The sequence below is a fragment of the Muscardinus avellanarius genome (genome assembly GCF_963383645.1).
Source record: "Muscardinus avellanarius genome assembly, chromosome: 16".
Lineage (NCBI taxonomy): Eukaryota > Metazoa > Chordata > Mammalia > Rodentia > Gliridae > Muscardinus > Muscardinus avellanarius.
The window spans coordinates 50,097,579-50,124,011 of NC_137802.1; the positions used below are offsets into that span (position 1 = coordinate 50,097,579).

Consider the following 26,433-nt stretch of genomic DNA (forward strand, 5'->3'; position numbering starts at 1 on the left):
GGGCAATTTGCCCCCATGGGGCTGCCCTAGCACCCAAGACAGACAGAATCGGGGGCAGAATCCCAGGCAGGTGGATCCAAGAGGCCATCAGGAGAGTGCGGAAAAGAATAGATACCATCACCAGCCTCAGGCCTGGAGCCTTGTGGGTCATGACCCAACATCTGCTGCTTGCCGTGAGACAGGGGTCATGGGTCTCCGGCCCAGGCTGTCACATCGGCAGTGTCCAGGTTGATGGGGCCAGAGGGCCCTTGGAGGCGATTTTCATTCAAGGGTCCTTGGATGCGGATGTGTCTCAGTGACAGAGGAACATGCTAAAGATGCCTGCTAAAGTCTCAGGAGGATGGTGGGTCATCTGTTTAGGCCTCTGTTTATGGTTGAGGAAACGGAGACCCAGGGATTGGGGGGGGGGGTCTGGATGAAGGCTGCTGCTGAAGATCACAACAGGTTCAAGGGGTCCAACTTTTTCTGGGGGTACTAGGGATTATGCCCAGGGTGCTCTAATTCCAAGCTACACCCCCAGCCTTATTTTATTTTTTCAAGTCTTGCTAAATTGCTGAGGCTGGCTTCTAACCTGCAATCCTCCTGTCTCAGCCTCCCAAGTCCTGGGATTCCAGGCATGCGCCACCATGCCTGACTATTCTCCAGCCCCATATACTGGTCTGTCAGCGTGGCTGCAGGCCCTCCATGCTGGGGTGGAGGTGGCTCCGGGGCAAGCCTTCGAGATGCCCGGGAAGGTGCACAGGCAGCTCCCTCCTTCCTACACCCTTTCTGTGTCCTGCAGCAGAGCAGTTACCAGGTCAATGACCTGCGAGGCTGGCTGGACCGTGTCATATTCGGCGAAGAGGTGGCACACATTCTCCTGCGTCTCTGTCTGGCTCTTGGCCACAAACCCAAAGATCCTGTAGGAGAGAGCAGGATGCAGGGGGTATCAGGCTGATGACGCCGGAGTGGGGCACGAAGCCTAAGCCTCCTTCCTCCCTGCCGCTCCCACAGCCACTTGGATCTGCACCTCATTGTATGGGGGTTGTCTGAGGCAGAGAGGTGCCTCCCCTGTCAGAGTGGGAGATCCCCGAGATCAAAATCTGGGTTTCCTATTAGTTGAGGACAGGACGTGTGTATTTCTCGTTAGAGTGGAAGCTCCCTGAGGTTAGTAAGGAGGTACCTTAATCATCGGCCTGGGCATCCCTGCGGACCGAGGCTTCCTGAAGCCTCATCAACCTGTGCCCTCATCAACACCATGGTTTCCTCCCTCGCTCCCTTGGCTAGGTCTGGGGCCCTGCCACAGAGACACCTCTGAGGGCCACTAGCTGAGTGGTGGGTGAAGCCTTACCGGGAGGGCTTACAGTACTTCTGCCACCTGTGGGAAGAAACAGGACAGTATCGAGTATGAGGCTTTGCCCCACTTTACAGGACCCTGCAGGAGCTGCAGGAGAGACCCGGCCAGCCCCCACCCTGCCTCGCCTGCCGCCATCATCCGGTGGTCCTTGACCCCTTGGTTCCCAGGCTCTGCTGCCCTCCCAACTCAGGCTCAGCGGGATTCTGTGTCAGGCAGCCGTGCCCAGGCCACCTTCTTTGTTGGCTGAGGCATGAACTTACTTCCTCTGCTCCGGGTCCATGCCGCAGAAGCGGAGGGTGACGAGTGGGTAATGGCGCCGGAAAAACACCCTGGGTGGAGGCAGGGAGGGAAGGGAGGCTGCTGAGGGCCTGTCCTGCGGCCATGCCCTGCATTCAGCCTCTCTGGTTCCCCCAAAGCTCAGGGGTCCTGTCCTCCACAAAGCTTTCCAGTGGGTCCTTCTGACCTGCGCTCCTCTCCTCCCATGGCGCATCTGCCTTGTGACTTCATATGGGGTCTTCTGCCCACCCCATGCCATTTCCTTTTTTAGGATAGGAGTCACAGCCCCTGGTTTTCTCTTTCTCCATGGTACTGGAGATTGAACCCAAGGCATTCTATCAATGCGCTACACCTCTAGGCTTTTTAGATTTTGCAACAAGGTCCCACTATGTTATTGCACGCTGGTCTCAAACCTGAGATCCTCTTATCTCAACCTCCCAAGTGCTGGGATTCCACGCAGGCGCCACTGTACCTGGCAGATTTGGTCCTCCCAGTAAAGTGTCCAGCTCACTATCAGTCTTCCATTAGACTGAGTCCCTGAGCCCCAAGAAGGAGCAATCTCATTCCACCCCCTGTCCCTGCGGTTGGCCACCATCTGGCCTATGAAAGATATGCCTAGCGGGTACCGATTTAACCAGCGCCCAGTGAAGAGTCGATTCTGTCTTCATCAGTCACCATGAGGGAGGCTTTGGCAAGGGGCCATTGTTGTGAGGCCTGGAGAAGGCAGGGAACTGTCTGGAGTGCCCAGCACGTCACAGGCCCCATCGGTCCCAGGCCCTGAACGCTGCCTTATCACTTGGTGATGCTTGGTGTCCCCTCCCTCCTGACCTACTCTGCCCAGCCCTGCAGCCCCAGGCCTGGGAAGGCTCTTACTTCCTCTGCACGTCTGTCAGGGTGATGCCCTGCTCAGTGACTTTGAAGTGCACCACGGTGGGCGTGGGGAGGACCTCCCTCTCGAAGGTGGTGGAGATGGCCTTCTGCACGGCCAGCGATCCGGTCAGGGTCTCCACGCTCACGGAGCTCAGGTACAAGGTGTGGCAGCCTGTGAGAGGAGAGACTGCGCTGGGTCTGCGGCCAGGGTCCTCGGAGTGGGTGGGAAGCAGCAGACCCATGTCTTCCCTCTGCCCAGGGATGATGTGGTGGTGGTGGTGGTGGTGTGTGTATGTCTTCTTTTTTTTGTGGCAGTGGGGTTTGAACCCAGGGGTATTTTCCTCTGAGTTACACCCCCCAGCCCTATTTTATTATTATTTTTTATTTTGAAACAGTGTCTCACTAGGTTGATGAATCTCACTACTTGCTAAGGCGGTCCTTGAACTTGTGATCCTCCTGTCTCAGCCTCCCAAGTGCTGAGATTACAAGCATGCACCCTTACGCCTGGTCCTTTCTTCTTTAGGAATTCAGTGTGGTTTCCCTTATTCATTTATTTAGTGCTGAGGATTGAACTCAGGGGCATTCTAGCTCTGAGCTACACCAGTCCTAATTTTTATTTGGAAACAGGGTACTGAAAGCCTCACTAAGTAGCTGAGGCTGGCTTTGAACCTGTGATCCTCCTGTCTCAGCCTCCCAAGTACTGGGATTACAGGTGTGAGCTATCACACCTGGCTGGGGTTTCTCCTTAAACTACTAAATGGCAGGGTATATGTGGATAGCAGAATGTGGGGCCAATTCCAGAGGACTTTGGGGATGTTGACTGCGTTGTGCCTCCTCTAGGGTGGGACAGGGAGGGGACATAGCCTTGTATGTGAAAATTTGTTCTGTCTAGACCTGCGGCCAGCCCAGCTCCCCACCCCTCTACCCTTGGTTAGAACGGGGAGAGAACTCAGGAGTGCGGAAGGAGCCGCTTGTGCCCAGGGGCCCAGTCGGTGTCAGCAGGAGACACATGCTGATCTATATCAGGCCTTTGGATAGTGTGTGTGTGGGGGTGAGGGGTTTTCCTGCACTGAGTGCCCAGGACTCAGACCTGACACCCCACACAGGAACCTGCCCAGGACAGGTATCTCAGACCCAGAGAGGCCCAGGCACATTCACACGTGTCTGCGTCTGTGAGGGATGGGGTGTAAGCCCTGCCATCACCCCCCTTTGCTGGGGCCGAGCGCCTGCAGCCTCTCATCTCTGGTTTACAGGGCGAAGAGGGGGAGATGGCACCTTGTTAAAGCTGTAGAAGTAAAGCCATGATATGAAGCCTGTGTGGGCCTGTGTCCGCCTGTGCGCGGGGCTGCGCCTCCCACACCACTCACCCGCAGATTTCTTCAGGCAGGAGGCCGGGCTGTCTGTAGGGGAGTCCGTGGTGGCTGCTGCACCTCCCAGTTCTGAGCCAAGGTAAAGAAATAGGCCCGGGGGGGGGGGTGGAGTGAGTGGACTCCTTTCTGAGGAACAGGCCTTTGAACCTCTCCCACTCCAACTCTACCTCCAGGAAGTGACTGGCTGAGAAACCTGGTGTGATTACCTTAATTAGGGAGATGGGGCCGCTTCGGGCTCTCAAAGGCCTTGCTTGCCAACCCTTGATCCCTTCTCCCTCTTCCTGGCCTCATAGCCCCTGGCGGCCACAGGCCCTACTCCCAACCCAGCTCTTTGTAGAAAGCAGTGGTGCTCTCACCGACCGGAGTCCCCTGTAGGCCTCTGAGGTGCCCCCGCCCTCGTCTGCAGAGCAGCTGGGTTGGATATTCTGGACAGGGCTTGCTGGTCGGGCTTGGCTCTGATTTTGGGCCTTTGGGGAATTTACTTAAGCCTCAGACCCTCTTTTTTTTTTTTTTTTTTTTTTTTTTGCGGTCATAGGGATTAAACCCAGGGACACTCTACCACTTAGCTAAACCCCTAGGCCAATTCCCCCTTTTTGTGGCACTGGGATTGAACCCAGGGGCATTCCGCCTCTGAGCTATACCCCTACACCCCCAGACTGATCAATCTATCTATTAGCTAGCTAGCTAGCTAGTAGTCATACCTGGGATTGAATCCAGGGGCATTAGATACCCCCAGCCCCATTTTTTAAATTTTTAAAATTTTTGAAACAGAATCTTGCTAGATTGATGAGATTCTCACTACGTAGGGAGGCTGTCCTTGAACCTGTGAACCTCCTGTCTTAGCCTCTGGGATTATAAATGTGTACCACCGGGATTATAGTACTGGGATCATAAATGTGCACCATGCCGGGAGTGGTGGCGCACACTTGTAATCCCAGCGTTCGGGAGGCTGATGGCAGTTCGCAGACAGCCTCAGCTACTTAGTGAGGTCCTCTGCAAATTAGTGAGACCCTGCTTCAAAATATAGAATAAAAAATAGGGCAGGGGCTGTAGTTTGGAGGTCAAATGCCCCTGGGGTTCCATCTCCAAACCCGCAAAAAAAAAAAAAAAAAAAAAAAAAAATCTGCACCACTGCTCCTGGCCCCTCAACCACTTTTTTTTTTTTTTTTTTTTTCCAGTTCTGGAGATGGAACCCAGGGGCATTCTACCACTGAATTACACCCCCAGCCCTATATTTTAGTCATTTAAAAAATTATTTTGGAACAGGGTTTCACTGGGTTGCAAAGGGATTTACTAAGTAGCTGAGGCTGTCTGTGAACCGCAATCCTCCATCTCTGTCTCCCAAATGCTGGGATTACAAGCATGAGCGCCACCATGCCCAGCGCACCAGCCTTAATTTTTATTATTTATTTTGAAACAGGCTCTCACTAACTTGTTAAGAGCCTCAATTAGCAGCTGAGGCTGGCTTCAAACCTGTACGATCCTCCTGTCTCAGCCTCCCAAGTACTGGGATTACAAACCTGTGCCATCACACCCAGCCCCCTTAACCCTTTTTAATTTTTATTTTGAGGCAGGGTCTGGATAAGTTGCTGAGGCTGGCCTTGACCTTGACCTTGTGACCCTCCTGCCTCAGCTTACTGGGCAGCAGGGATTCCAAGAGTTGGACACCACAGCCTGCCTATCTGTGAACTGGGGACGATGATAGCACTGTCCACTGCACAAGGTCAGAGTGAGGTGTGAGCGAGTGAGTGTTTGAGACGTGTCGGGAGCTGGGGGACACACATCTCCAAATGTGGGGTTAGGCTCCTTTTTCCTCTCAAAGCAGGCTGCTGTCCGATGAGTCAGCTGTTTGGTGCCAGGCCTTGTGCCCAGCTCTCTTGCTAAGAGCTACCTCATTTGGTCTGCACGCTAACACTTTTGGTGGCTGTGATGATGTTTTTTTTTCATTGGCTAAAGAAGAAAATGCAGGCTCGGAGAGGTTAAAATGTTCACAGATAAGAAACAGAGAGGTGCCAACTCCAGAACAGGCATTTTTATCCACAATCCTAAAAAAAAAAAAATCAATAAACAAGGTGGGCGTAGTTTATGACTAGGAGTCTTTCTAGTGAGAAGGAACAGGTCTGGAGCTCTGACCTTGCTCCTTGGGCCCAGACCTACCTTTCTTTTCTATTCTTTTTTCTTTTCTTTTCTTTTCTTCTTTTTTTTTTTGTACTAGGGATTGAACTCCGGGGGTATCAACCTTTAAGATATACCCCAGGCCTTTTTCATTTTTTATTTTTGTGGTACTGGGGTTTGAACCCAGGGATATCCTACCTCTGAGCCACACACATCCCTATTTTATTTTATTTTTTAAAATTTGAAATGGGGCCGGGCGTGGTGGCACACGCTTGTAATCCCTGCGCTTGGGAGGCTGAGACAGGAGGATCGCACAGGTTCGAAGCCAGCCTCGGCTACTTAGTGAGACCCTGTTTCCAAATAAAATATAAAATAGGTCTGGGAGTATAGCCCGGAGGTAGAAAGCCTCTGGGTTCCACCCCTAGTACCAAAAAAAAAAATAAAAAAATATTGAAACGGGGTCTCACTAAGCTGCTGAGGCTGGCCATGAACCTGCAATGCTCGTGTCTCAGCCTCCCAAGTACTGGGATGACAAGTGTACGCCTTCATGCTTGGCTTAATTTTAATTTGAGATCGTCTCGCTAAGTTGCGGAGGCTGGCTTCGAAACTGTGATCCTCCTGTCGTCTCAGCTTCCCACATACTAGGATTATAGGCCTATGTCACACCTACCTTTCTGGGGGATGCTGAGTTTGCAGGGCAGGGCCAGGGCCATGATGGAATGCTGGCACACAAAGGCAGAGAGGCTCCCTGTGGGGGAAGGGGTGGACTTGCATGAGTAGAGCTTTCCCAGGCAGGACCACATCCCAGGGGCTCAGAGGCTGGGGCAGCTCACCAAAATAGGGCTCCTCATCTGCTCCTTTAAGGTGCACCCCTTTGGCAGAAGACTCGATGAGGAAGTGTCGGATAAAGTCGCTGCTGTCCTCGCCTGGGCAAAGAGAGGAGAAAGAGCACACGTGGGCTGGAGTGCCAGAGCTCCACGGTAGCAAAACCCTGATCAGTTTCTTCCCTGACCTGACCCTTTCTGCCAGGTCCGTCTGCAGGTTATCTTGTTTCCCAGGCCTGGAAGGCTGTCTAGAAGATAGCCTTAGGGGAACAGCAGGTGGGAATCCCTTGTGAAAAGCCTCCCCTGAGGGAGGTGCCAGCACCTTTGTTCACAAACATCTGTGTCCAGTATTCCCCTCCAGGAAAACTTTCTCTCCCAGTCAAGAGTTATCAGGGATTGTTCTTAATTACTGTTGAGACTAAATATCACCTCTTGAGACTGGTTTCTGTGTCTCTCTCCCTACCCCATTCCTGGCTCTATTTTTTTTTCTCTAGCAGACCATCCGGGCTGGGCCAGGCAGGCCCCGGGAGGGTGCGCATTGCCTTCTGGATCCTTCTCCCCAGCCCACAGCTTCCTCCCTGATTGGGGTTCATTGCCTCTTGCCAGCTTGCTCCATAACCAACACTGGCCCCAGAGGTTGCTTTCTTACGCCCATGGCGAGGCAGAAGGAGTGTAAAGAATACAGGGTGAGCCCAGCGTGGTCACGCATACCTGTGATCCCATCTGGCAGGCTGAGGAAGGAGGATCACAAGTTCCAGGTTGGCCTGGGCAACTTAGTGAGACCCTGTCTCAAAATGAAAAAAAAGGGGGGGGGGGCTGTAGCTCAGTAGTAGAGCATTTCCCTAGCATGTGTGAGACTCTGGGTTCAATTTCCAGTACAAAAACAAAAACAAAAACAAAAGCAACCACAAACTGGGCATGGTGGCACATGCCTGTAATCCTAGTGTTAAGGAGGGTGAGACAGGAGGACTGCAGGTTCGAGGCCAACCTCAGAAACTTAGCAAGACCGCGTTTTAAAAAAAATAATAGAAAGGGCTGGGGGGTATAGTTTAGAGGTACAGTGCTCTTGGGTTTAATCCCAAGTAGCAAACAAACAAACACACAAACAAAAAATAAGCAAACCCCAAACAGCAATAACAGAAGAACACAAGGTTGGGTTTTCCATCCTTTCTCTATCACTTAATTGCTCTGGGGTCATATTAGCTATCTGAGACTTAGTTACCAACTCCCTTTTGATCGGCTGAGGGCAACGGAGGCCATCGCCTGTCCCTTCGGAACAGTGCTCGCCCATCTCTCAGGACCGACTGACCCGTGTTCAACTGCTGTTCACATGGAACCCTTCTCCACATGGAACCCTTCTCCACTTCGGCCTTCAAAGTTCTCATTTGAATATTTGCTACTACCACCAAGATCTGCACCTGCGGCGGCTCCACCTTGTTAAATGCGAGGTCTAGTCCTGGGGCTTAGGTGAGGCACTCTTACCCAGGTACTTGTAGTGTACCTATCTGTGTCATCTCTCTCCCCAGTGAGATGGCCTCTGCATGGGATGCCTCTGTATCCCTGGTTTCTTACCAGTGCCTGACACATGGCGAAGACCCCATAGATGTGTTACCAGATGAGTGCATGGGATCAGAGAAAGCGTGTGATAAGCTATGACACACGTGCAAGGAGCTACTTGAAAACATGTGATAGGCTATGACACACGTGTGATGAGCTATTGCACAGGTGATAAGCTATCACTGGTGATAAGGCAGCGCGTGCACGCACACACTCACCCATGCACACTATGACTACATTAGGCTCTCTGGAGATGATTCTGGAGTAGACAGGGGTGGTACCCAGAAAGAAGCAGTAGGGAGGGGCTGGGACCTTTCTCCTCCTTTCCCATTACAATCTGGGGGACTCAGGAGGGCAGAGGCAACTCAGGCTTGTGGGAAAGACGCCTTTTAGGGTGCTTCAGGCTGGCGGGCAGCTGGGAGACAGCTCAAGTGGACTCTGCTGCCAGAAGTCCCCCAGAGTGGCCCTAGGTCCCCCTGAAATCCAGGGTCAGGCTGGGCGGAAACATACCAAGTCTCGTCCCCTGGGTGACGCTCTGGGAGGGCACAGAAGGCACATACCTGGCCGGGTCTGGGCGGATGCAGGGGCCTCCCGCACCTTCAAGGCGAGGCCGAAGGAACCTCGGTATGAGGAACTGTCCCTGACGACAAAGGCCCCGGGCTCCTCCTTCCTCAGCATCTCGATCGCTGGAAGAATCCTTGGGTCAGAGGTAGATACTTCCCAGCAGAGACCCCGGGGTCCCCAGCCCCATCGGTCTTCACAGAGCAACCAAGTTCCCTGGAACTCCTCTTACCTAATATTGCATTTTTGCTGTAGTTCCTCATGAGGTCAGCAGGACACCCGCTTTTCCCCCGGGCCCCCTGTTTTCCATTTCTTTTTTCTTTTCTTTTTTTAAACCATGGCCCAGGGCCCCAGAACACTCAATGTGGAGTACAGGACCCAAACCTGATTCCTGGGTCGCTCATCTGTTAAACATACTGCTTCCTTTTACCTTGTTCTCGGCTGATGCTTGGCTTAAACCAGTATTTAGATGTGTCCATCACAAACTTCATGGTGGGCTGCATGTCCCTGGCAGAACCTGGAGACAGAGAAGGGGGACCCTGTAGACTGGACAGAGGGTTTGCGAGGGATGGCCCTCCCCAGCTCCTGTGCCCACCTCATTTGATCTGCCTCCCTGACCCCTTCCCAGTGCATCTCCAAACTCCCTAAAGAGGAGAAACCAAACGCACAAGGATTCCAGGGCTTGGTGCATCTGGGACTTGAAGTCCCCTCACATCCTTGGTAACAAACAGATAACAAACCAATAGATAAAAAGCAAATAGATAACAAACCTAATGTTACCTGGTGGGGATGGAACTAGGGATAAATAATTCTCAGAGTCCTGTTTGATTTTATACCCTGCTCCCCCTGAACAATTCTGAAGGTTCTTTAGAGGTATATTCAGCTTGAAATAGCAATGAAAGGTAAAAGGCAGGGAAGCCGCAGATCTGGGTGGAGGAGCCTGTGCCCGGAGGTGGGGAGCCTGGGTTTGTGACTGACTTAACAGTTCAGCTTCGCAAGCTCAGAGGGGGTCACGTGGACTAAACAACCTTTGAAGGTCTCTAATGCTCTCTGTGCCTGTGAAATGGAAATGCATTTTATGTTTGAGACTATTTTGCAGAATTTGCCAAGATCCTGGAGTATAATTAGTGATATCCAGGAATATTTTGCCTGGCTATACAAGGGAGCTTTTTAAATTTTTCATGGTACAAGGGATGGAACCCAGGGGCATTCTACCTCTGGGCTACACCTCCAGCTTTACTGTATTTTTATTTATTTATTTATTTAGCTTATTTATGTATTTATTTTGTGGCACTGGAGATAAAGTTCAGGGACATTCTACCTCCAAGCTATGCTCCCAGCCCCCCTTTTTAGTCTTTATTTTGAAATAGGGTCTCCCTAAGTTGCAGAGGGCTTCACTAAGTAGCTGAGGCTGGACGGAACCTGTCATCCTTCTATCTCAGCCTCCCAAGTCCTGGGATAACAGGTGTGTGCCACCATGCCTGGCCACAAGTATGCTCTTTGAGAGAACAAAATGCTCCTCTTCCTGTGTCCCTGTGGCAGACAGCAATGGTTCTCAACTTCAGCATCTCAGGAAGGTATGTTGTAGCCAGTTGAGAGTAACCCATTTATGAAAAAAAAAGCCACAATCTGAAAATGATTTGTCTTGGGAGGTGATCGGAGTGGATTCAAAAACATACCTGACGCTCGCGCATGCTTCTCCTGCTTGCGGAGTGTGGGGATGAGCACCCCGCCCCCCAGGAGGCTGAGGACAGGGCTGGGACATTGTCCCCGGGGCCCTGCGCGTGGGAGGTGTGTGCCGGGTGCTGTGGCTCAGCCTTTATGTTTACGGCCTGGGGTTCTGGCCTATTGTGTTCTTTTTGGAGGCCTACAGTCACAGGCTCCGGGAAAGAGGGTGTTTGCTGTTTTGTGGTTTTTGGCTGTCTGGACTGGAATGCATTGTCTCCGTGGCCTGTGGCCCCCTCTGTGTGCTCGTCATCCACCAACGTCAGAGTGAGGACTGATGCGCCCTCTGGCTCTCCTCGGGTTAGTCATCAAGCCTGCTGCCTCCTGATCCCTTCTAGTCCCGAGGGTTGCCTGGCTCTGCCTTCCCTCCCCTACCCCGCCGCCCCACCCTGGTTCTCGCCCTTGCAATGCATCTGCCGCACAGCTCTCCCCTGTCTGGGACTCCAATGGCTCTTTGTTGCTTAAAGGGTAAAACCTGCTTTTTAGTTTGACATTTAAGGGTTTTTATGATCTGGCCACAGATCACTTTTTTTTTTTTTTTTCGGTACTAGGGGTTGAACACTGGGGCATTCTACCTCCAAGCTACACCCCCAGACCTATTTTCATTCTTTATTTTGAATCAGAGTTTCACTAAGTTGCGGAGGGCCTTGCTAAGTAGCTGAGGCTGGCCGGGAACCTGGGATCCTCCTGTCTCAGCCTTCCAACACAGGCCACTTCCAATGACCTCGCCCTGCACCTAACATTGCAGGCTTTTCTTTTTCTTTTTGGTACTAAGGATTGAATCCAGGGGCATTCTACATCTGAGCTACACTCCCAGCCCTTTTTATTTTTTACTTTGAAACGGGGTCTTGCTATGTTTCTGAGGATGTGGTGAAGGAGGCATCTTGCACCTGTGGTCCTCCTGTCTCAGCCTCCCAAGTGCTGGGATTACAGGCGTGCACTACTGCGCAGGTGCAGTAAACATGCTTTAACATGCTAGGCTTTTATACATGCCGCGCGCTTGCATGCTGTTGTGACGGTGGAGTCCCTGTCCTCTCCGTGGGGAATGCTCTTCCTCTCCTTCCCTGGCCAGGCACCTCTTTCTGGATCCAACTCAGATGACCCTTCCTCAGTTCTCTGGACTGCACAAATCATTCCTGATTCTGTCGTCTCATTAGGCTAGAGCATCTTTAAAACTCTGTACCTCTGTGCTTATTCTCTTCTATGGTGGCTCTTGCTTTTGGCCTCTCTCTTTAGATTATGTCCATCCGTGCATTCCCCCAACCTGGCAGAGTGACAGGCACCCAGTAGATGCTCGATAAATGCGCTACTGGCTGCGGCAGAAATATATTGGTGCTTTATCTGTTCCCCTTACCGAACCTCCCGGTGCTTGAGGTATTTTGCCTTATAACCTACCCTCTGGGGATGTGGTGAGGGAGGCATCTGGTGGAGTCTGGCTGTGGCTCTTGGTGGCTTGACAGGGGTGGCTGGGGGTAGCGGCTCCAGGATGCACAAAGCCCAGATGTCCCGGGGTCCGCTGGGGTGGAGGAGACTGTGGTTCTGGGCAGCCGTTGATCAGCACAATGGGTATGTCCGCCATGGAGTTGGTGATGGATGGGGGGCAGCTGCTGGCGTGCTCCTTGGCCAGTGGAGGGGAGCAGGCTGCTTTGGTCTGGCCCACGCTCAGGGTGGGGTGGCTGGGGGCCTGGTTGTCACTGGGTCTCATACCCTGGGACACTGGGCCGAGGCTGTGGAGGCTGGAGGAAGAGCTGGCTGGGCTTTCCAAAGATCTGGAAGATGACTGAGGGCTGGAGATGCTGGAGTGGAGAAGGGACTGGCTACTGCAGGGGAGAGAACAACAACAGCGTGTTAGGTGTCAAGGTGTATGCTTGGGGCCAGAGCCAGGTTCCAGAGTCTAGTGATCTGGATGCCATGGCTTTGACCAACGAGGCAAATGCATACCCTCTCACCTCCAGCCCAGCACAAAAAGCATGCCCATGCCCACCTGATCCCCCAGGGGTGCTGAAGGCTACAGAAATGTCCCTGGTCTGTATGGTCTTAGGTCATTTGAAGTAGCCAGTGGGCTGACCCTCTGGAGGCTGTGTGGCTTAGGCTGGTTTGGATACCCTCTGCCTTCCCAGCCAGGCAGTTCTGACTGAACCGCCCACCAAGCTATCCCCTGCCCATGACTCCCAGGAGCCCTGAAGACAGGCTGGACCTGGGCTGTGCACATCCATGGCTGATGTAGAAGGAGCTCCCCGTTGGAGAAGGAGGCGGAGGCGGTTAGCTCTGGATGCAGCTGGCAGCATGGCTGTGGAATCCTGGCCTCTTGCCAGGGACTGCCTTGGGCAGTAGCATTTTTTGAAGTTGGTGTGTGAGGCGGTGGCCCTGTGGTTGGGTCTTTCTAAGGGCAGGATGAGGTGTATGTATAGTTCAATTGCAAGGCTGTAGAAAAGTGAGTTGGGCCCATTGTACCTAATGCCCAGGCTGGTAAAAACCTCCTACGAGGTTTTGCCAGCAACAAAGGAAAAGGGCTTTTCATCCTGGATGATTTATTTCAGACCTCCAAAACCTATGTTCACTTCTTGTGTTCTAGAGTTTTAAAAAGCCCTTTGGCTGGAAAGAAGACAGGCGAGTCTCATTAATGCAGCGGCTCTGTTCTCAAAAGGCAGATGTAAGCACAATTTTGTGTATTGAATTATGTTCTCAATGCTGGAGGAGAGCCTGAGATCCAAATGGCTGTGACGGCAGAAAAGACGGCATCCTCCCTTTTAGTTTTGGTGCATGCTTGGATTTTGCTCAGAGAAAGCAGGGTACCCTCTAGGATTTTAGGATCCATGGCCTGCTGTAGAGGCAAGGTCAGAAACTATGGACCTAGTTGGGCTTAGTGGGAAACACTTGCAATCCCAGTACTCAGGAGACTGAGATAGGAGGATAGCAGGTTCGAGGACAGCCTGGGCAAGTAGCGGGACTCTCATCAACCTAGCGAGGCCCTGTTTTAAAATAAAAATTAAAAAATAGGGCTAGGGGTATAGTTCGGAGGTAGAATTCCCCTGGGTTCAATCCCCAGTACCAAAACAAAAAAAAAAACAACTGAAACTATGGAACCTACCTTCCAAACACATAGCTGATATCAGATGCTGGGCTGGCCGACAGAACAGAGACCCTGCTGCCCCGCTGTGGGGTCAGGGCCCTCAGCCCCTTCTCCAAGCCTGGAGAAGCCACCAGTGGGGAGCCCAAGCCATGGGGGCCTGAGGCCCTGCTCCCCATGCAAGGGATGCAGATGCTGGGAGAGGGGGAGGGGCGAGGGGAGTGAGCCCTGCCCTGGCTCCCGGAGAAGATGAGGCTCTCACTGCTGCTGCTTCTAGCCTCTCGGGGGATGTCTCTGGAAAGGAGGAGGCCGCCGCTGCGTGGGGAGCCGAAGGGTGGGGTGACAGACGGGTTGGAGCAGCGCTGGGGGCCACTGAGGCACCGCGTCGATCCGGCGGAAGTCACTTCGATATACTTTATATCTTTGGGGAGAGAAGCAGAGCATTGGTAAAACCCCGGAGCCTTGGACTTGGGATGGACATGCCAGAACGGACCTCAGGACCATCTGGTCTCCCCTCTTTTATACAGATGAGAAAACAGGCCCAGAGAGGTCACTGGGATCAGGATTAGCACCCAGCTCCACCTTCCAAAGTCACCTCTGTGATGTCATCCTTTGGGTGGGAAGAGGCTGTGGCCGTGGAGACAGACAGATTTAGGTTTGAGATATAGTTATGCCACCGAACAATCCAAGATCTTGGCTGGATGACTTTGCCATTTAGAGCCTCCGTGTCTGCACCCGTAGAATGGGGCGACTATGCCCAGCCTCTTGGTGTCAGAGAAAGGTGAAGTGAGATTGGTGCAGGCAGCATAGCACTGGGTCTCGCACTCAGAAGGCGTCTTATTGCACTGATGACCCTTAGGGCTATGAAGGCTGCTTTGAGTCTCTGAGCTCAAGCTCTACCACACCCTAGAATCAATCACTTGGCCATCTTTGAAAAGTCCCACTGCTAGGGCTGTACCCATGCCAGTTAGATGAGCTCTTGGGGTGGGCCCAGGCCTCAGGTTGTTCTGTTTGCTTGTTTTAGTTCTCCTGGTGATTCTGATGAACTTGAGCCTCTCCACTATAATTTATGGCCTCAGTGCACCACGTTACCTGGGCCGGACACGTGTGCAGAATCTCCAGCTCCACCCCAGGCCTTTGGAATCAGACATCAGAGCCTCCTTCCCTCCTTCCTTCCTTCCTTCCTTCCTTCCTTCCCTCCCTCCCTCCCTCCCTCCCTCCCTCCCTCCCTCCCTCCTTTCTTTCTTTCTTTCTTTCTTTCTTTCTTTCTTTCTTTCTTTTGTACTAGGGATTTAACTCAGGGGCATTCTACCTCTGAGCTACATCCCTAGCCCTTTTTATTTGTTTACCTATTTTTATTTATTTATTTATTTATTTTGGAAACAGGGTCTCACTAAGTTGCTGAAAGCCTCACTAAGTAGCTGAGGCTGGCTTCGAACCTGTGCGATCCTTCTGTCTCAGCCTCCCAAGTGCAGGGATTACAAGCGTGCGCCACCACGCCCGGCTAACCTATTTTTATTTTGAGACAGGGTCTTGCTATGTTGCTGAGGCTGGCCTTGAACCTGAAACTATCCTGTCTCAGCTTCCCCACTTATAACCCCTCGGGGACCTGAACACTGAGTAGAGTTGGAGAACTCTGCTTTTGAGCGGGAGCTCCTAGAGGGCAGGGCTGGCTGTGCTGCTGAGCTGCAGACCTGGCAGCGGTAGCCGCGCTCAAAGCTGGTGCTGGTAGACATGGAGCCTGGTATCCCACATGCCCCTCACCCCAGGCAGACTCACTCCTGCCTCACTGGGGGAACCCAGGACTCCTGGGTTTCTGAGACAATGTTTCTCCTCCGGCGATGGAGTGGAATGCCCTTCAGCTCTTCTGCGGAGAGGATAGACACCTCTTCTCCCAACTTGGGGAGGGGGCTTGTCTGATTCTATGCCAGTGAAGGTGGTAGAAGGTGGGGGTCACCAGCAGCCCCCTTCTGCAGGGCTAGGAGTCCTGTCCCTGGCTTCCAAGGGTGCAGCTTGGGGCAGAGTCAGGACGAACCGGCGCCCTCGGCTCTGATCTGCTGGTCTCCCACCCGCCCTGGGCCTGGCACAGTCACTGAGACTGGTGTCCCAGCCTGCCCCAGCCCGCTCCTGGGCAGGGCCTCCTGGCCTCACTCACGTTCCTGCCTCTGTCTGGGCCTGTTGGACGGGGGCGGAGGCCAGGATTGCATCAGGTGAGTGGGGCCACGGGCTGACCTGGACAGGCTGTTTGTTCGTTCGGGTGTGGAGGGGGCCGGGCATTGCAGTCACATGGATCTGGGCGTGAGGCCGGGCTTTGCCACTTTCCAGCCAAGAGGCTTTGGGTAACTTTCCCAACTTCTCGAGCCTCAGTTTCCTTATCTGTGAAGTGCTGATCTAAACCCATCCTCCTAAGGTTGTAGGGAGGATTAAAAACATTATGGGTGGGTCCCTGAGCCTGGCCCAGGGGAAAGCGCACTCACTGCCTGTCTGCTTTTTTTGCGGGGGGGGGGTACTGGTCCAATGGAGTGGGCATCCTGCTTAGGAGGATGAGGGAAGGAGGAGAATATTAGGGAGAGTATAGTGCAGGCTCGCAGGCCAGCACAATTTCTATATTTATAGGACTTTATGGTGTTTATATCCATAACCACCTTTGGACCTCGTAATAGCTCTTAGGCAGGACAGGCATCGTTTTTTACAGAGAAGCAAACCAAGGCTTGAAGCTAAGCAGGAATGTAGCTAGCATTTACTGTGCAGCAATTTTTTTTTTTTTTTAAGTAAAGACAGGCATGCGGCAGCAGTGCCTTAAATAGGTGAACTGTACTGCCTCATTTACCTCTCACAACTCCACCGAGGCAGGAAATATTATTAATTCCCATAAAACAGATGAGAAGTCAAGGCTCAGCAAAGTTAAGCGAGCTGCCCCATGCCACACAGCTAGGGAGGGGGGACCCTACTTCTGCTTGAACACTGTTTAGGGGCCTCTTCCTGGATGAGAGGGGGCCTTCTTGGGATTCCATTCCAAGGTCTGGTCCTGTGAGAGGATGCCTGGCTGCGCTGGGGACGGTCTCTTGGCCTGGTTCAGCTCTGGGTCCCCCAGTTCCCTGGGTCATCCAAACACCTAACAGAGACCTTTCCTGGGGGCTGGGCGGGAGGAGGCAGGAGGGAGGAGTTGGTGGCTGAGTCACCCTGTTGCTGTCCTGGGGTGCTGTGGCTGGGGAGGCGGAGGCCCCCACCCCATCACTGGGGCGCAGCCTCCTCTGTTTACAGACTGTGGGGCAAGTCTGAGCGGCTCAGGGTGGATGCGGGCGCCAGCAGCGGGCCGTGGGTGGGGGGGTGGAGAAACAGTTATTAAACACCCTTCCCCTGGGACTGGCAAACAGCCTTGCCTGGCAGAAATTTCTGGAAAAGGAAATGGGGGGAAATGTTCCAGAGCCAGGGTGGGAGGTGGTGGAGGGAGGAGGTGAGAGAGAAGGGCTGTGAGTTCCCTGTGGGAAGGGGGCTCCGGGGGAACAGGTCTAAAGGATGGCCAGAGGAGGGCAGAGGCAGGGGAGCTGGGGGTGGGGGAAGGCGGCTGGGTGCTGGGGAGGCCCGAGCTCAAAAGAGGAGCCCGCAGGCTGCTCCGAACAGATTGAATCTGTGATGATCCAGTGGGCAAGACACTAGCCCCAAGAAAGAGAGGAAGACAGAACGCGGGACTGTGGAGCCCAGAAGCCTGGGGTTAGAGGCCTGACCTGACTCTCACTGGCTGGGTGACCACCAACTGTTCTTTCTTTTCTTCCTGAGCCTCAGTTTTTTTTCTCTGTAAAATAAAGTTACCACTATTTCCTTCATGGGCCAGGCATTCCGTGGACTAGTCTTTTAATTACTTAACTAATTTTTTGTGGTGCCAGGGATTGAACCCAGGGGCATTTTACCTCCGAGCTACAACCCTAGCCCGTTTTTTAATCTTTATTTGGAAACAGGGTCTCACTAAGTTGTGGAGGACCTCACTAAGTTATGTATGTATGTATGTATGTATGTATGTATGTATGTTTTGGTACTGTGGATTGAACTCGGGGGCATTCTACCTCTAAGCTACACCACCCCTATTTGTATTTTATATTTTATTTTGAAAGAGGGTTTCACTAGGTAGCAGAGGGCCTCACTAAGTTGCTTAGGTTGGCTTTGAACCTGCAATCCTCCTATCTCAGCCTCACAAGTACTGGGATTACAAGCAGGTACCACCATGCCCGGCTTGTACTAGACTTTACAAAATCTCTAAGCCAGGTACGGTGGCACATGTCTGTGATCTCACTACTGGGGAGGCTGAGTGACACAGGAAGATCGCAGCTTCAGGGCCAGCTTCAGCAACTTGGTGAATCCCTGTTTCAAAATAAAAATAAATCCGAGTGTGGTGGCGCACGCTTGTAATTCCAGTATTTAGGAGCATGAGACAGGAGGATTGCGGTTCAGTTCGTGGACAGCCTTAGCTACTTAGTAAGACCCTTTGCAACTCAGTGAGACCATATCAAAATAAAGAGTAAAAAATAGGGCTGGGGGTATAGCTCAGAGGTAGAATGTTTCTGGGTTCCTTCCCTGGTATCGCAAAAAAAAAAAAAAAAAAAAAGAAAGAAAAAAGATGGAGGTATAGCTTGGAGGTAGAATGCCTCTGGGTCCAATGCCTAGTAACAAAAAGACAAAAACAAACAAAATCCCCCAAACTCTCTCTATATCCAGGAGAGGAGTCAATATAGGATCGCTAATGTGAACCTTGCCATGTCAGGATGAGGAATAGCGACCATCTGCTAGTACTACAAAGACCGAATCCTCACCTTCAACACAAAGCCCTATGTGTGTGTGTGGAGGGGAGGGGATTCCACATTGAAAACATGGAAATGTAAGCCTACTGATCACCATGCCCAGGATGAGTTCCACTGCCCTGGGCACGAGAGCTTTGTGAGCAGCCATGGTGCCTAGCAGGCCTCCTGGCCCTGCAGCCCCGCTATGCTGGGTACTGGTGGAATGCTTCCTGCAGGGAAGCTGGGCTTCCTGGGAGGTGGTGAGCTCTGAGACAGGAGAGGTGGCAAGCAGGGGTTAGTGTACAGGATTTTTCTCTCTTTCTTTCTACCAGAAGGATGTAGGGCAGAGCGAGGCAGATTCCTCAGGACTTTCTGCCCGCTGCCAGCCCTCCTGCGCGTCCTGTTTCCCAGAGTTGAGTGGGCACGTGCTCACAATGGCGGGCTGTGCCCAGGACACCTGAGCATGTGGGCACTGCCCATCAGCCCCCTCCATGGAGAAAAGACCTTGTTGTTATCATCCCTCCCAGGAACTCCACCCCAGGGGCCCCGCCTCAGGCACCACAGAGACTGGTCTTGCCCTGGCTGGGCTTGGACTTGTGGAACCCCTGCCTTAGGGCAGGAACATTAAAAAACCCTGGGCTTGCTCCTGCCAGCGGTGATTAGGCCCAAGACTTCCCTGCAGTGACGTGTTCATGACTGGGCTTAAGGAGCTGGAAGGCTCTTGGAGGGGGGCGGCGAAGGCTCCTTTAACAGGCCTGGCAGGCTAGGCTCAGTGGGAGGAGGGGGAGCAGGCTGGAGGTCAGGAGCCTGGGGTGCCCGAGGGCAGGGGTGCTGGGCTGACCTCCACCCCAGAGCCCAGAGCTGTCCTGGGGCTGGGACTGCCTGCCATCCCACTGTTTAATAAAAATAGCCACAGTGTGCCGGGTTTGTGCTGAGCCGCCAACAGAGGTTGTTCCTTTTAACCCTTGCGACATCCCTTGAGGTAAGAACTCTTATTACCTCCATTTGACAGAGGAGGAATCTAAGACACAAAGAAGTGAACAGCTGGGCTGAGGTCTGCCGGGCTCCCAGGGTTAGGCTGACTGTCTCCTCACTTAACTCCATCAACCTGTAAAACGGGTGTAAAATGCTCCTCTCCTGGGACGGGGCTGGGAGGATGGAAGATTCTATGCAAAGGGCTTAGCACAGTGCCCGGTACATTGTAAGAGCTCAGTAGGTGGAAATGGTCACCGATTCTGCCAGTAATCCTAATGGCCCCCAACTCCTGTTGATGGTTTAGACCCCTGGAGGCCTCGGCCTTTCTGTGTCTCTAATGGGGGCCCCTGGTCCTTAAGCCTCATCCTCAGAGTACACTTGAAATTCTTTTTGTGAGAAACCAAATCCAGATGTAGGAATTTCCAGATTCCCCTTGGACTCTGTGGTGTACGGGTGGGTGTTGGCCTGCACTACCTTGTTAGATGCTGATTCTTCAATTTTCAAGATTTTGTCCAGCCATTACTTAAAAATGCCATTATGTAAGCAGGGCATGGTGGCACATGCCTGTGATCCCAGCTACTTGAGAGGTAGAAGCAAGAGGACTGCAAGTTCAAGGCCAGCCTGGGCAACTTTGTGAGACCCTGTCCCAAAATAAAAAATAAAAAGGGCTGGGGATGTAGCTTATCGGTAGTGTGCCCCCACACTGAATCCCCGGTACTGAAAAAGAAAGAAAAAAGATGTCACAATGAGCCAGGCGTGGTGGCATAGACCTATAATTCCAGTACTCGGGAGGCTGAGAGTGTAGTATCATAGGTTCAAGGACAGCCTTGGTAACATAGTGAGACTCTCCACAACTTAACAAGACCCTGTTTCCAAATAAATAAATAAATAATTAAATAAAAATAAAAACAAAAAAGGGTTAGGGGTATAGCTCAGAGGTAGAATGCCCCCGGGTTCAATTTCCAGTACTATACACACAAAACAAATAAGCAAGCAAACAAACAAAACCCACATAGGTAATAAATACTCAAAATTCATCACAGCCCAAATATTTCATCCTGTTTACTGTTATCTGTGCTCCTCAGGTTTTCCTGTCTATCATACTGGTCTGGTAGGATCTCTATGTATCAGCCAGTTACTACACATCTCTTTCCAATTGCACATCAGTGACATCTTGTTGGTAGCTTGGAACTGGCCTCAGTGGGAGAATTTTCACTGGGTATATGGGCAGCTGCTTCAAACCAGGGTCCTTGCCCCTACCCCCCAACCAGGGAGCCCGTTGTCCAACATTTTCCAGCCTCCCACTGCTTGAACACAACTAGGTTCCTTCCCTAAACAGACTGAATTATGTCTCTCCACCCCCACTGTTTCCAAGTTGGGTCTCTCCTGAAAGACATTCCCTTAAACAGAGACAGAGGCCCAGAGAGCAATCCAACAATAAATTCAGGGGGCCCAAGTTAGAGGGGCCACCTTAGAATTGTTAAGGTTCAGGGACTCTACACTCATCCAATTCTTACATGCATAGCATTGTGTGAAATACTTTATCTGTATTCACTTATTTAAGAGCTCCTAAAAACCACATAAAACAGGCACCCGTCACTTTCCAAATTCAGGAACCAAACAGAATTGGATAGTGAGGGAAACTTGTATTTATCGCTTTTGTGTAGCAGAGAAAAACAGAGTGGCAACTTGTTTTGCGCTGCAGAGCGCCTCTCAGCTCTTCTCATTGCACAGGGAAGTCCTTCTTCCTCCTGAGGTCGGTCCCCAGCCCTTCTCTTAGCCCGATCCTTACCCAAGGCTTCCGGTTCCTCCTTCCTGCTCCTCGAGGCACTGCTCTGGGCAGGCTCGGCCCGGGGGCCAGCAGGGCCCGAGGGTAGCAGCTGGAAGGTGGGGTCCAGCTCCAGGATCATCTGGTTGAGGCTCTCCAGAGAGAAGTCAATGTAGGAGCTGAAGTCCTGCGGGGTCCCCAAGGCCTGCTCACCGGGGCCCTGCAGGAGGCTGTGGGCTTTGGCCTCAGCCTGTGGGGTCTGCTGCTGCTGGCTGGGGGGCCTCTTGCAGGGTGTGGGGGCCATCAGGGCCTGGGCTCCCCAGCCTTCGGTGGTGTAGTAAGGACACTGTGGGGGCAGGCTGGGGCTGGGTGCAGGGTGCAGGGCCGTCCTGGGTTCCTCACAGGAAGCCAAGCTGACCGCGTGGCCTCCAGCCAGCAGCGGGCCGGACATCACCTGTCCGGACATGGTGGGTGGCAACCCAGCGGGTTACTTCTGGCCTCCAACCAGTCGCACTTACATCCCAGAGAAATAGCAGCCAGCAAGAGCTTCCAGGACCTGAAAGAGGCAGGGGTCGGGACTGAGTAACTTCTGTGGTTGAAGCCTCTATGCCAGTCACCCAAATGAAGACGTACTGATTCCCCGTTTAAAAGCTAGGATGCAGCCAGGTCTGGCGACGCTCGTAATTCCAGTACTTGGGAAGCTGAGACAGTAGGATGCAGGTCCCAATACAGCCTCAGCAACATAGCGAGGCTCTCAGCAACCTAATCATATCTTGTTTCCAAATAAGAAATAAAATCAGGTGGGAATGTGGCTCAGAGGTAGAATGCCTCTGGGTTCAATCCCTAGTACAAAAAATAAAAAATAAAGCCAGGATGCTGGGGCCAGGCTGCCTGGTGTGCATCCTGACTCCCTCACTCGCTAGCTACACATGTTTGGTCAAGTTATTTTTTTTTCTTGTGCCTCAGGTTCCCGATTTGTAAAATAAGCTAATATTTATGATATGTTTAGAACAGCACCTGGCACCTCATCCACAAGATGCAAGTGACTAGTAAATAACTTCAATGCATGTTTATTGGAGAACTAGCTTGCTGTGTCCCAGGCACGGTTATTACATACATACCAACTAGTGTTTACTGAGTAATTACTAGGCACACAAGCCCAGAATATTTACACTTAAAGCCTTTAAAATCCTCATAACAACCCGATGAGGTAGATCCTATTATTATCCCACTTTATAGTGAGAGAACAGAGACACAGAGTGGTAAGTAACTTGCCCGAGCGCCATACCTCCTCCGGCAAGCGTGAGAGCAGGACTGGTCCCCAGGCTGCTGTCTGGGTCCCTGCATTTTAGGCCAGTGGGTGAAACCCAGCAGTGAGCAGGGAGGGGGAGGGAGCAGACTCTGTGGGTGCTGTTTAGAGAGATCAGGGAGGACTTCCAGGAAGAGGGAGCACTCAAAGGAAGAAGAAGAAGAAAAAAAAAAAAAGGAACAACAAGAGCTAGCTGGCCAGGGCAAGTGGTAGTGAAGACACAAGGGACAGTGGCAGGGACAGTGAAGTTCCCCAGGTATCACTGAGCGCCCAGGAGATAGCGAATATAGAGGGAGGGAGAGACCAGGCGGGAGAGGCAGGCTAGCTAGACCTTGCAGGGAAACTGGGAGCCACAGGGGAGGCTGGATCTGGGAAGTGACGCCATGGGATGCTATTCACTCCCTGAGGGTTCATCAAAGAAAGCGATGCCCCAACTTTCTCATTTCTCTTGCTGTGGGAGGTTCTTCCTCCGGGCTAACCTTTATGCCCCAGCTAGTTTCTCCCAGGTAAGGATGGGAAGGAGGTAAGAGGGCTGGGGCTGAGCCGGAGGGCCACTCCCTCTGTCGCCCCCCTGCCTTGCTGCCTGCACTCCAATTCTCCCCTTTGCCACCATCTGCTGCCTTCCCCATGGTCTGCTGTTCTGCTTTGGAGTCAGGCTCTCTGCTAGAGAGGGCAGCAGAGACCAGGCTGGGCCAAGGGAGGCACAGGCAGACACTGGAATGGGAAGGCACACATTGGAACCCAACTCAGACAGCTGCTGGAGGTGTGCCTCTGACCCTCGGTGGTCCTCCTCCTCCTCCTCCTCCTCCTCCTCCTCCTTGTACTGAGGATGGAACCCAGGGGCCTTCTACCTCTAAGCTTCACCCCCCCAGACCTGTTTTATATTTTATTTGGAAACAGGGTCTCACTAAGTTGCTGAGAGCCTCACTAAGCTGCCAGGGCTGTCTTTGAACCTGTGCAATCCTCCTGTCTCAGTCTCCCAAGCACTGGGATTACAAGCGTGTACCACTATGCCTGGCTCTCGCTTTCCTCTTCTTTGAGATGGGGATGAGAACCTTTGTCCGGCTTTCCCCCAGGGATCTGAGGCCAGGCCGCCAGTGGGTCACCGGCTTTGCAGAGTGGACTGGGGGGCTGGGTCTCCTCCATGACCAGCACCCAGTGCAGCAGGAGCGATGAGGTGCTGCTCCTGAAGGCAGCTGGCCGACCCTGAATACTCCTTAGAAATCAGGGCCTATGGGGGCACCTCCTGACCCAGCACTCACCCTGCACCCAGCGTTAATCAATGTGATTTACATACAAATTACATGTGGTGGCTCAACCCTCTCTCCATCTATTATGGGTCCATTTAACAGGTGAAGATACAGAGACTCAGAAAAGTTAAGAAACCTGCATCGGCCACACATCCAGAAAGGTGGTGGAGTTGGGGTGCCCCAGCCCTTGGACTTGGGTGTCTTAAGTGCAGAGGGCACCTGCGGTCCAGAGAGGAGCACCATTTGCTCAAGATTGCGCACAGCGAATGACAAAAGCCAGGCCTGCGTCTCCCCTCGTCCTCCCCAGAAGCTCCTGTAGGCTTGCTGCCAGACTTCTTGGCTGAGACCTGGAGGGGCTGGCGCATCCCGGGCACGGGAAGCGTGTCTATAAATGGCAGTGGAAGGGAGCCGGCCTCTGTGCTCCTTCCCTGGGGCAGCTGAGGACATGGAGCTGGAGCCCAGGCTTTTTCCACATTGGCTTCAAGTGGCCCGGGTTTGTTGGGACAGGATCCTGGCGCACCCCGCAGGGTTGTGGCACCAGGCCTGTGGGGGAGGCTGGGGTTACTGACTTTGCCGAGTGCACTGGGGGGCTGGGCCTGCGCCATGACCAGGACCTAGGGTGCCTGCCCACCGACTTGGACGCTGCTTTTGTGCTAGCTTGGGCAAGCGTCCCTCCCTCTGTGGGCAGGCCTCGGTTGTCTCATCTGTAGGATGGGGCTGAGATGCTGAGATAATAACAGACGCAGGGTGGTTTTCTCAACGGTTCTGTGAGGAGGAGCCGCTGGAGAGGCAGAGGGGTTTGCTCAGGTCACGCGACCCATGAGGTTGGACCTGGGCTTCCAACTCAGCCCTTCCTGGCTTCACAGCCCGCATGCTCACCCTATGCTGCTGTGCCACGGATCCAAGACCCCTTCAACCTGCCCCTTGAGGGATTTTGGAACTGAGATGGACAGAGGGGGACCGTGCAAAAAGCAGTCAGCCCCTAGGCTCTTCAAATCTTCTCACTTTTAAACTTGGGGGTGTCATCGCTGGACCCCTCAGACAGGGGCTGTTCATCCCTGCAGCATTCCTGGAAAGCCCTGCCACCTCCCCAACACCCCCCTCACATAGCGGGGGAGAGTCCCTGGGCTCAGGGGGGAGAGAGAGAGAGAGAGAGAGAGAGAGAGAGAGAGAGAGAGAGAGAGAGAGAGAGAAAGAGAAAGATACACAGTGCTGACTCCAGCCACCTCTGCCCTATTTACAGGTCTCTCCATCCTCCTCTTCATCAGATTCTGACTCTTGTCTTTGTTCCCAAAGAAGTCGGAGACAGGGAAATCCTGGGACCCTGGCAAGCCCCTTTTCCCCTGACTCACTCTTCCCTTCCTCTAAACCTAGGCCAGAAAAGGGAGAGAGTGAAGCTTGAGTGTCCCCCAAATGCACCGCCTCAATAGGCCCTGCACCCCATCCCAAAGCCTGTCTCCTGATAGTCCCTTCCTCCCAGACCCGGGGAGGCAGGCGGACGGCAGCACAGCCCCCCATCCCTACCAGACTCAAGTGCCTGGCTGTCTGGCTGGGAGCCTCAGGCCAGCCTCTTCCTGTCCTGCGACCTCTGTGCTCCATCTGTATCCTCAGGGCGCAGATTCAGTTCCCTGAGAGTGTAGACCTCCAGGGTCTGTGATATGATCCTGAGACCATCTCTCATCCACAGCCCCCAACTCCATTTCTCCCACCTTCACCCTGAGTCCCAGGAAAACTGGAGAAACTGAGGACAGAGGGTTAAATGGGTCAGGGGAGAAGGGCCCGAGTGCCCCTCGATTCCCTTTCAAGAATAAAGGGACTTACCTGGTGTCCACGGAGGGCGGGCAAGCTGCTGCGTCCACTACTGGCTCCTGGACCCAGACGCTCAGAGACCAGGTGAGGAGTAAAAGGGGCGGCGCCACCTACCTTCAGACCCGCCTCAACAGCAGCCCGCCCTCCGCCCCCTCCCGCCCGGCCTACACGTGGCCTTGACAGCCGCGCCCCGCCCTGCGGCGTCCAGTGAGCTCAGGTGGGGCTGGGCGGGCCGGGAGGGGAGTGCCAGGATGGCGCCCCGCCTGGCGGGCGCTGGGGCTCGCACCTCCCAGCTCCGCCTCCGGGTGCACGGCGCCGGGAGGGGAGCCCTTGCGGAACTCAGGTGTGCCGCGGACCTCCCTCTCGCCCTTGTGCCAGCCTCGGGGAGAGACCACGAGTGGGCAGAGCTGGCAGAGAGGAGGGCCGCGGCCTTGGCAAAGCCTGATGCCAGCGGGCAGGGGACCCCTGCCCAGCCCCATCCTGTGTGTCTGGGCTGGGTCCCACTGTGGCAGGTGCAGGGCAGGAGCCTGTTTTCTTTCTTTTCTTTTACAGTCATACCTCCTGCCTGGGAGGCTTGACTTGCAGACAGGGCTTTGAAAGGGGCCCAGGGATCCTGCCTCACGCATACATTTGTGCCCTGGAGCGGAAGCTCCCTGGGGTAGGGGTTCAGGACCAGAAGTTGCTCCCTCCTCCCCTTTCCTGGCTCCAGCTTCCTTCCTGTTTTGTACCAAGGGTCCCAGAATGTTGTCAGGGGCCACCAGTCATGGTGGTGGTCGTGGAGGTACTACTACGGAAGAGCCTGTTCCAGGCAGGTTGATTTGAAGTGAGGGAAACCGTGATGTC

General features: G+C 53.3%; 1 protein-coding gene across 1 annotated transcript; it reads right to left on the reverse strand.

Moving 5' to 3' along the window:
• Positions 1 to 757: 757 nt before the first annotated feature.
• Positions 758 to 21,673, reverse strand: TNS4 (tensin 4; the record flags this gene model as incomplete). Its single annotated transcript, XM_080714053.1, has 12 exons — positions 758 to 899; positions 1,331 to 1,357; positions 1,597 to 1,665; positions 2,486 to 2,654; positions 3,850 to 3,921; positions 6,638 to 6,715; positions 6,801 to 6,893; positions 8,909 to 9,034; positions 9,340 to 9,426; positions 12,030 to 12,454; positions 13,726 to 14,125; positions 21,247 to 21,673. The coding sequence occupies 12 exons, from the start codon at positions 21,671 to 21,673 to the stop codon at positions 758 to 760; spliced, it is 2,115 nt and encodes a 704-aa protein (XP_080570179.1).
• Positions 21,674 to 26,433: the final 4,760 nt, after the last annotated feature.